This window comes from Rana temporaria, chromosome 3, assembly GCF_905171775.1.
Source record: "Rana temporaria chromosome 3, aRanTem1.1, whole genome shotgun sequence".
Classification (NCBI taxonomy): Eukaryota; Metazoa; Chordata; class Amphibia; order Anura; family Ranidae; genus Rana; species Rana temporaria.
This window is the reverse complement of record NC_053491.1, coordinates 369,587,834-369,598,925: the sequence shown is the minus strand read 5'-3', so window position 1 is coordinate 369,598,925 and position 11,092 is coordinate 369,587,834. Positions and strand designations below refer to the sequence as shown.

Sequence of the window (11,092 nt, the reverse complement as noted above, 5' to 3'; positions counted from 1 at the left end):
CAAGCATGGGCACACAGTACAGCAAGAGCTGGAACAGGGGCTTTAAATTTAGCCAAATAAACATAGTCAGAGGCAACTAACTCTCTGACCCCCTCTAAATTTACAGCAGCACCTGCTATGAAAGTAGCCAGGCGCTAAACTTGGATATCTTTCTATATCCCTTTCCTGTTTTATACAGTTCAACTACCTTTTCCTGCAGATCCTTTGATAATTCTTTTGCTTTCCCCATAACTCAGAATACAGAAACATCAGTGCTCCACTGGATGAAAGATGCAAGGGTCTATCAGGAGTCCAGAAACTCATTGACCTTTTATACACACACACTATTTACAAGCAAACAGATCACAGGTGAGGATGGTTACCTATATCAGCCATTCAAACCTCTTTGTGACAACTTGTGTGCATGTTATCAGGCCAAAATCATCAGGGTATGTAAACTTTTGATCAGGGTGCATCTGCAGAGACGCATTGCGGGCGGTATTGCCGCGGTTTCCCATTGTTTTAAATGGGAAGGAGTGGTGAAGAAGCGGGATACATACCGCTCCTCTCACCGCTCCAAAGATGCTGCTTGCAGGAGATTTTTTTTCTCTCCTGCCAGCGCATCGCCTCAGTGTGAAAGCCCTCCGGCTTTCACATTGAGGTTGCTGGGCAGGAGTTTTTCAGGCGGTATAGCAGCGCTATTTTAGCGCTGTACCGCCTGAAAAACTCCTCAGTGTGAAAGGGTTCTAAAGGGGGCTGAATACAAATGCACGCCACACTTTTCAATTCAATTCTATTTATTTGTAAAAAAAAATTGAAAACCATTTATCATTTTCCACTTCACAATTATGTGCCACTTTGGGTCTATCACCTAAAATCCCAATAAAATATATTTACGTATTTTGGCTGTAACATGGCAAAATTTGGAAAATTTTAAGGGGCATGAATACTTCTTAACCACTTGTCGACCGACGCAGGACTATGTACGTCGACAACATGGCACAGGCAGACAGATTGGCGTACAGGAATGCGGCCGCGGGTCCCGGGAACTCAATGTTCCTGGGAGGCCCGCGATTGTGGTCGAGAACGGTCATCAGTGACCCATGATCGGGAACGGTCATTAGTGACGTGTCACGTGTAGCCACGCCCAATAACAGTAAGAATCACTCCCTAATGGAACGCTTAACCCCTACAGAGCCACCTAGTGGTTAACCCTTTCACTTCTATTTTTACAGTAATCAGTGCATTTTTATAGCACTGATCGCTGTAAAAATGACAATGGTCCCAAAATGGTCTCAAAAGTGTCCAATGTGTCCACCATAATGTCGAAATCACGATAAAAATCACTGATCGCCGCCATAACTAGTAAAAAAAAGAATTATTAATAAAAATGCCATAAAACAGTTTGTAGAAGCTATAACTTTTGCGCAAACCAATCAATAAACGCTTATTGCGATTTTTTTACAAAAAATATGTAGAAGAATACGTATCGGCCTAAACTGTGGAAAAAAACTTTTTTTAATATATATTTTTGAGGGATATTTATTATAGCAAAAAGTACAAAATATTGTTTTTTTTTCAAAATTGTCGCTCTTTTTTTGTTTATAGCGCAAAAAAAAAAAAAATTGCAGAGGTGATCAAATACCACCAAAAGAAAGCTCTATTTGTGGGGAAAAAAAGGACATCAATTTTGTTTGGGAGCCACGTCGCACGACCGCGCAATTGTCAGTTAAAACGACGCAGTGCCGAACCGCAAAAAGTGGCCTGGTCTTTGACCACCAAAATGGTCCGAGGCTGAAGCAGTTAAAGATACTGGGCCAGATTCATGTACAATTCCGGCGGCGTAACGTATCCCATTTACGTTACACCGCCGCAAGTTTTCAGAGCAAGTGCTTGATTCACAAAGCACTTGCCTGTAAACTTGCGGCGGCGTAGCGTAAATCCATCCGGCGCAAGCCCGCCTAATTCAAATGGGACGTGTATCATTTAAATTAGGCGCGTTCCCGCGCCGAACGTACTGCGCATGCTCCGTTTTGTAATTTCCCGCCGTGCTTTGCGCTAAATGACGTCGCACCGACGTAATTTTTTGAACGTCGACTTTCCTATTCCCGGACGACTGACGCAAAAAAAAAAAAAAATTGAAAATTCGACACGGGAACGACGGCCATACTTTAACATGGCTGGTCTAAATATAAGCCATGAAATAGCAGCCGTAACTTTACGACGGGAAAAGCCGACTAGCGAGACGACGTAAGAGAATGCGACGAGCGCGCGTAGCTTCGTGGGTTGCCGTAAACAGCTAATTAAGTAAACAGCATACCCGACACGGAAAACTACGCAAACTCCACCCAGCGGGCGCCAAAGTATTATGCCCCGTACACACCATCACTTTATGTGATGAAAAAAAACAACATTTTCTGTGAAGTAAAAAATGACGTTTTTGAAACTTCAATTTTCAAAGACGAAGTTGCCTACACACCATCGTTTTTCTCACAATGTTCTAGCAAAGCGAGGTTACGTTCACCACGTTTTTCCATTGAAGCTTGCTTCATAAGTAGCTTCTGGGCATGCGCGGGTGAAAAAATGTCGTTTTAAACGACGTTTTTTGCTACACACGGTCAATTTCTGTGAAGTAAAAAGTGCACTTTTGAAAAACGACACATAAAATTGAAGCATGCTTCAATTTTTTTTGGTCGTTTTTTAGAAGACATAAAACGAAATTTTCCCGCACACACGGTCAATTAAAGTGACGTTTTTAAAAACGTCATTTTTTTTCAGCACATAAAGTGATGGTGTGTACGGGGCATTACACCTACGATCCGAAGGCGTACGAAGACGTACGCCTGTCGGATCGAAGCCTAAAGCCGTTGTATCTTGGTTTGAGAATTCAAACTAAAGATACGACACAGCAAATTTGATACGCCGGCGTATTTCGACTGTGAATCTGGCCCACTGTGTGTGTGTGTGTGTGTATATATATATATATATATATATATATATATATATATATATACACACACACAAACATATATTTTATATAAATATTTTTCAAAGTGCATTAAATTATAAGAGTGGATAGCAAAGCGCTTCAGATACTGTATTATATATAATTATCAGATATACATTTCAAGCTTATTGTTTAAAATTTGTTATGACTTTATTTGGGAGGCAAGGAAGACTTCTCATATAGATTCAGATGTGGCAATAGAGAATATTTAATTCTCTTAAAACCTTTCACAGATCTTAATTCTAATAATTCTAATAAAAAGGTAATATTGTGTATAATATTGAACAGATGTAATGCTCTGTCCTCCCACCAGTGCTGTCACTACTTATGGAGCTGTACATAAACTAGAAGCAGCTGCCACAGTACAGAAAACTCTCGGAATCTTTTCACAATGATAGTTTGGGAAGATCAGGCATGCTGAATGGAGCTGTACGAGTCACATGACCGTTGCCCTGTGCTGGTGAGGGGCCCATGGCTTATGACGTCAGCCGTTCCCCAGGTGTGAGGGGTATAAAACAGCCGGTTGGCTGCCAATTGGAGTTGAGACGTCAGCCACAAGACTTCTACAGATGCCAGAAGTAAGGAATTCCCAGACCCCGTACTGGCCAGACACCAACATTTCATTCCTGCGAACATCCTCGGAGTACCATCAGCAAGGTGAGCCTTACTCATCCATCTCTGTACACCTCCCTTCTTTCCTACTAAATATTAGACTTTACATTGAGAATGTTCTCACACTTTTCTCGTGACACACAAAGAGTTACATGGAATTCTTCAGCATTGTATCCTTCATTGTCCCTGTCGTGCCTCTAATTCCTATTATTTCTCTCTGCAGCCCGTCGAGGGGAGACAATGAAGCACCTGAGACTAATGGCTCTCCTCATTATATTGTCCGTCACCATCAGCATTTCAAACGCGGCCCCTGTAGTCAGGTCAGTTGGGGCTGAGCAGGGGGGGAGGGGGGACATAGGGTCCTTTCCTTTCTGGAACCAAACTCACAATGTTCTCTCCTTTCTTAACTAGATGGAAAAACTCCGATATTGCCAATGGGACGTCAGAGAGCGGATGGGCGATTGCAGTACAGACCAAACACACCCTGTTCACGCCGACCAATGGGATGTCGCCGCTGGTGACCACAAGAGAGAAGAGGTAGGGAGCTTTGCTCTATTCCGGGGAACATTGGTCTGATTTTAAGAATGTGGGGAAAGTTCTGAACAAAAGTACGAAAGAGAACGTTTAAGGTATTTGTATACACGTCAGTAAATATGTGAGTAGATCTGTGATTTCTTTTATATATATACACACATATTATTTTTTATATATTACTTTGTGTCGTGGGGACGTATTACATAATCTGTATCTATTGTTTGCATTTCTCTTCATTATTATATTAATAATTCTACACATCTCTCCAAAAATACTGAACATTCTTTCATTCTGTCTATAGCAAGAGATACAAACTAATAGATTCTACAACTTACTCCACACAAGTGTCCCATCTATATTCTGCAGATTATCTCATCACTACGCCCTCCAGAGATCTGCAGAACCTTGCTTCCTTCTGTCTCCCTCCTTACAGATACATTTTAATATATTCTGCAGTTTATTCCATCACTGACCTCTCTAGAGATCTGCAGAACATTGCTCCATCCTATTTCCCTCCTGACAGATACATATTGATATATTCTGCAGAACATTGCTCCATCCCATCTCCCTCCTGGTTGATGCAGATTATTCCTTCAGAGACCTCTCCAGAGATCTGCAGAACATTGTTCCATCCTATTTCCCTCCTGGCAGATACATATCGATATATTCTGCAGAACATTGCTCCATCCCATCTTCCTCCTGATTGATGCAGATTATTCCTTCAGAGACCTCTCCAGAGATCTGCAGAACATTGTTCCATCCTATTTCCCTCCTGACAGATACATATTGATATATTCTGCAGAACATTGCTCCATCCCATCTCCCTCCTGATTGATGCAGATTATTCCTTCAGAGACCTCTCCAGAGATCTGCAGAACATTGCTCCATCCCATCTCCCTCCTGATTGATTCAGATTTATATAATCTGCAGATTATTCCTTCAGAGACCTCTGCAGAGATCTGCAGAACATTGCTCAATCCCATCTCCCTCCTGATTGATGCAGATTGTTATTATCTGCAGATTATTCTTTCAGAGACCTCTCCAGAGATCTGCAGAACATTGTTCCATCCTATTTCCCTCCTGACAGATACATATTGATATATTCTGCAGATTATTACATCAGAAACCTCTCTAGAGATCTGCAGAACATTGCTTCATTCCATCTCCATCCTGGCAGATACATATTGATATATTCTGCAGATTATTACATTAGAGATCTGCAGAACATTGTTCCATCCTATCTTCCTCCCGACAGATACATATTGATATATTCTGATTATTATTTTATCAGAGACCTCTCCAGAGATCTGCAGAACATTGCTCCATCCCATCTACTCCCTGAGAAATACAAAATGATCAATTCTGCAGATTATCCCATCAGTGCCCTTTATAGATCTGCAGAACATTGCTCCATCCCACCTCTCTCTTGGCAGATATAAATTGATCTATTCTGAAGATTATTCAATTACTGAACTCTCTAGAGATTTGCAAAACATTGCACTGTCCCCTCTACCCTTTATATTTTCATATTGTTATATTCTGCAGATTATTCCATCACTGACCTCTCTAAAGGGTTCCATCCCATCTCCACCAGACAGATACGTATTGATACATTCTTAGGAATTTTTCATTGCTAACTTTAGAGATCTTCAGAACATTGCTCCCTCCCATCTCCATCTTGGCAAATATACAGAATAGTTATGTTTTCTGCAGATTATTACATCACTGATCCCTTCAGAGATCTGCAGAACATTGCTCTGCCCCATCTACTCCTGATTTATATTGAAATATTCTACAGAATTATTTCATTACTGACTCCTTTGTAGATCTGCAGAATATTGCTCCATGTCATCTACCTGCTGGCAGATTATTCTGTCACTGACCTCCTATAGAGGTCTGCAGAACATTTCACTATTCCATTTACATTACTATATATGGAGGATATTCCATCGCATACGCTTTTAGTGATCTACAGAACATCGCTCCATCCCATCTCTGTTCTGGCAGATACATATTGATATATTCTGCAGATTTTTTCATCGCTGATCGAGATCTGCAGAACATTTCTCCATCCCATCTCCATCCAGGCAGATACATGTTGTCATATTCTGCCGATTATTCCATCAATAACTTCTCTAGAGATCTGCAGAACATTGCTCTATCTCATCTACCACCTGACCAATACATATTAATATATTCTGCAGATTATTCTGTCAATGACCTCTTAAGAGATCTGCAGAACATTGCTCCCTCCAATCTCCATCCTTTCATATACATGTTAATATATTCTGCAGACTATTTAACTGATATCTCTAGAGATCTGCAGAACATTGCTCCAACACATCTAACTCTTGACAGATACATATTGATTTATTTTACAAATTATTCTATCACTGGCCTCCCTAGAGATCTGCAAAACATTGCACTGTCCCATCTACTCCCTACTGATATATGTTAATATAGTCTGCAGATTATTCCATCATGGACACTTTTAGTGATCTGTAGAGCACTGCTGTCTCTGAACTGCCTCCTAACAGATACATATTGATATATTCTGCAGTTAATTGTATCATTTTATATAAGAGTTTTAGAATGTTGGTATTGCTTGTCTACCTTTATCACTGACCTCTGCAAAGATCTGCAGAACATCACTCTACCCACCCTGGGATGCATATTGATATATTCTGCAGACTATCACATCACTGATACTTTTAGTGATCTGTAGAGAATTGCTTTGCCCCAACTCTCTCCTCACAAATACAGATTCTGCAGATTATTTCTGTCTAATCTACCACCTAACCGATGTATATTGATATATTCTGCAGATTATCCCTTCACCGTCCTCTCTAAAGAGCTTCAGAACAATGCTTTGTTCCACCAATCAATTGACAGATACATATTATTAATATATTCTGCAGACTATTCCACCACGTACTTATCTACAGAGCGGATTACTGTTCGTTTGTGTAATTACCTATCTTTGTGTGAATATAAAATGCAGATTAGATTGCAAGCTTCTGTGGGCAGAGACTGATATGTGTGAAATTTAGCAGCATCAGGTAAATAACCACCAGTAATTGTATTTTTAGAAAAAGCCATGTCAATTTTCTCTCTGTTGAAGAGAATTCTCATAGAGTTGGAACAATTATACACTCATCCCTGACTCTCAGCAACACTATGTGAAGTCAGTAAGGTAACTTTGGAGAACTTTAAGTGGCTTTATCTAAAAATCTTTTGTCTTTCCTGACACGTCAGCTGTTTCGTGACAACCGTCTGACTCTCCGTGCCTGCGACACCTTATTCTAATAGCTGAGTTGTTAGTAATGAAGTGGGTGGAAATTGGTAGAAAAACTCTTTGTAAACTGTTTTTTTTTTTCCCCTTCGCAGGAGTCAGATAGAAAAGAGGAGATGCAACACGGCGACCTGCGTCACGCAACGTCTAGCCGACTTTCTGGTTCGATCCAACAACCACCACGATGCTATCCACTCACCCACCAATGTAGGGTCTTTCACTTACGGCAAAAGAGATGTAGTGGGCCTTTTACGGCGTGAGTCCTTCGATTATCTACAACACTAACTGGCGAATGCCACTCTACAATCTGAGAACTAATATGAAGGGAAAGGACTGACAACTCTTAACTTTAAATATATTTTGAGTGATATCATTCTTCTGATGTTAAATTGAAGCTAAAATGTATTTCAGAGATGTCTCAGCCCCCTAATCCGCCCAGCTGTCTGGTTATCTCTATGTCTAGATCGGATGCCTCCAACCAGTGGCTTGGGTATCACATGTGACTCGCGGCTCCCATAAGGACTAATTTGCACTTGCTTAAAAATAAGGCCTCGGACACGCTTTGTTAAAGCTCTCTGAACGCCAGTAAAAAGCTCCTGTCACTAAATAAAATGGTTAGCTTACAGTCCTGTTTACACCTTGCTTTTGCGTGGTGGTTTGGTGGGCTTCGATGAGGCTTTGGTGGGGAATCGATGGGGTTTCAATGAGGTTTTGGTGGGGCTTCGATGAGGCTTTGTGGGGCTTCGATGAGGATTTGATGGGGCTTTGATGGGGTTTCGATGAGGCATTGGTGGATCTTCGATGAGCCTTTGGTGGTGCTTTGGGGAGGCTTTGGTGGGGCTTGAATGAGGCTTTGATGAGGCTTTGGTGGGGCTTCAATGAGGCTTTGGTGGAGCTTCGATGAGCCTTTAGTGTGGCTTCAATGAGGCTTTGGTGAGGCTTTGGTGGGGCTTTGTGGGGCTTCGATGAGGCTTCAGTGGGGCTTCAAGCAAGCTTTGCCATATACTCCTATGAAGGCTTTGAAGATGCTTTGAAGAACAACTAAAGCGACATGAGGTATAATTTTTGAAGAGAAATCAAAGCAAAGCAAAAGCAAGGTGTAAACAGGACTGTAAGCTACCCATTTTATTTAGTGACAGGAGCTTTGACTGGCGTTCAGAGAGCTTTTACAAAGTGTGTCCGAAACCTTGCTTTGAAGCAAGTGTAAACTAGCGACAGCCTCTCTTGAGGTCTTCGGTAGCCTTATGTCTGGCTATCTCCCACATTGTACATTTTCTATAGGCATGTAAATGAGCAAGAGATGCATAATTAATTAAAACATTTCCTGCAACCTGTGGTTGCAGGAAAGAAAATTGCTCCGTTTATGGCTGGCTTTAGTCTCTACAGCACTTAGCCCAGAAGTCTTTCAGAGCTTGCTAATTGCCACCAATTCACCAATTTGTGATTCTCTTACATTTTTGCTTGTGGAGTTGTTTGATTGGGAGTTTTACAGTTGTACAATTTATGAACACAATTTTTCTTAAGCTGGCCAAAGAAAGAAAAATGTAAACGTATAGGTTCATCCAGCCACACAATTGCGGTGGATAGAAGAATCCTCCCCACTGGGACATGTATTCTGACATCCATTTTGGCTGGTGTGTGCTGAACCAATCAAAATTTGATCCATCTACAGCCAGCTTTAAACTGCACAATCAACCTTTATTTCAGAGAATGCAAAGTTCACAATTAGAGGATTGGCAGATCGGCATCAATTAAAAATGTATTCTCCCTCACCTTATATACAGCTCTCCCAGGATGGAGCAGATGGGCACTTAGGCCTGGTTCACCCCTATGCAGGTTGCAGTTTGCATTTTTCAGTACACGTTTTTGATCCATTGAAGTCTATGGAACCTCTAAACATAAAAACAATGATTAATACTAATACTAATAATAATAAACAGCCCAAAAAAAAGTTATTATTAGTAGTAGTATTAATTTATTTTGTGTTATGCCACTTACACACGGTCGGAATTTCCAACAACAAATGTTCGATGTGAGCTTGTTGTCGGAAAATCCAACCGTGTGTATGCTCCATCGGACATTTGCTGTCGGAACTTCCAACCACAAATGTTTGAGAGCTGGTTCTCAATTTTTACAACAACAAAAGTTCTTGTCGGATATTCCCATCGTCTGTAGCTAATTCCGACGCATAAAAATCCTACGCATGCTTGAAATCAATTTGACGCATGCTCGGAATCATTGAACTTAATTTTTCTCGGCTCGTCGTAGTGTTCTGCGCGACCGCGTTCTTGACGTTTGGAATTTCCGACAACATTTGTGTGACCATGTGTATGCAAGACAAGTTTGAGTGAACAATCCGTCGGAATCTTCGATCGTGTGTACGCGGCATTAGGGTTAGGGTGTTTAGTTATTTATTACTATTTATTTTTTTAAGTGTTAGGGGTTAAAGTGATACCAAAGTCTTGTTTTTTTTTTCTTCGAAAATAACAAATATGTTATACTTAACCTGCTCTGTGCAGTTGGTTTTGCACAGAGCAGCCCAGATCCTCCTCTTTTCTGGTCCCTTGCTAGCGCTCCTGGCCTCTCCCTCCTTTCAAGCCAAACCACAGCTCTCTGTGTCCATTCAGACACAGAGCTATGGTTAGCCCTGCCCCCTCTCTCTGCTCACTGGCTAACTGCCTTTGTTTGACAGCAGCGAAGGCCAATGGCGCCGCTGCTATGTCTCAACCAATCAGGAGGGGGGGTCCCTGATGGCCGAAGCACTTATGCAGATCGCTGGTTCGAGATGGGGCTCAGATAAGTATTAGGGGGGATGAACACTGATTGCATTAAGATAAAAAACCTTTTGACTTTAAAATCACTTTAAGGTTAGGGGTTACTTATTTATTATTACATAGTATTCATTTATTACATTCATTTATTATTTATTTATGATTATTTTTATTTATTTGTGTATTTATTTTATATTTATTTATTCATGTATTCTTATTATAAGTAGTAGTAGTAACACCCTAATGCCTTTTACACATGATGAGATCATCGGATGAATGATTGTTCATTTATTTTTTTTTGCATGCTAATCTCATATCAAAAATTAAGAGTTTACTAATGTTAAGAAAATTCTTGTACGACAGAATAAAAAATCAGAAGTGATGTAATGTGTTGTAGTATATTTGTACTGCATTTTTGAAATGACAACTGTACTGACTAAATTAAAATTGTACAATCTAGCACCATACGAAAAATTGTGAATGGTCCCATGTGTACTAAAGATCAGATTATTGTATGATCGTTCCGAAAGCGGTATTGTCCATACGATTTTCTGATCGTGTCCTAACGAAAAAAATTATATTAAATAACACTAATGCCCTGTAAGCGCGATCGGTCCATCCGATGAGAACGGTCTGATGGATCGTTTCCATCGGTTAACCGATGAAGCTGACTGATGGTCAGTCGCGCCTACACACCATCGGTTAAAAAAACGATTGTGTCAGAACGCGGTGACGTAAAACACAACGACGTGCTGAAAAAAACGAAGTTCAATGCTTCCAAGCATGTGTCGACTTGATTCTGAGCATGTGTGGATTTTAAACCAATGGTTGTGCCTACTAACGATCGTTTTTTTCCTATCAGTTAGGTATCCATCGGTTAAATTTAAAACAAGATTG

At 40.7% G+C, this 11,092-nt stretch overlaps 1 protein-coding gene across 1 annotated transcript; it reads left to right on the top strand.

Moving 5' to 3' along the window:
- The first annotated feature begins 3,470 nt into the window (after positions 1 to 3,470).
- Positions 3,471 to 8,022, top strand: LOC120932776 (islet amyloid polypeptide). The gene is made up of 4 exons (XM_040345451.1): positions 3,471 to 3,643; positions 3,822 to 3,918; positions 4,010 to 4,135; positions 7,520 to 8,022. The coding sequence occupies exons 1-4, from the start codon at positions 3,556 to 3,558 to the stop codon at positions 7,707 to 7,709; spliced, it is 501 nt and encodes a 166-aa protein (XP_040201385.1). The 5' UTR covers positions 3,471 to 3,555; the 3' UTR covers positions 7,710 to 8,022.
- The last annotated feature ends 3,070 nt before the right edge of the window (positions 8,023 to 11,092 follow it).

Excerpts from the sequence above, each read along its gene's own strand:
- LOC120932776 (XM_040345451.1), top strand. The coding sequence starts at position 3,556 with ATGCCAGAAGTAAGGAATTCCCAGACCCCGTACTGGCCAGACACCAAC. Across the intron at positions 3,919-4,009 it reads AACGCGGCCCCTGTAGTCAG|ATGGAAAAACTCCGATATTG; the intron begins GTCAGTTGGGGC and ends TTTCTTAACTAG. Across the intron at positions 4,136-7,519 it reads GTGACCACAAGAGAGAAGAG|GAGTCAGATAGAAAAGAGGA; the intron begins GTAGGGAGCTTT and ends TCCCCTTCGCAG.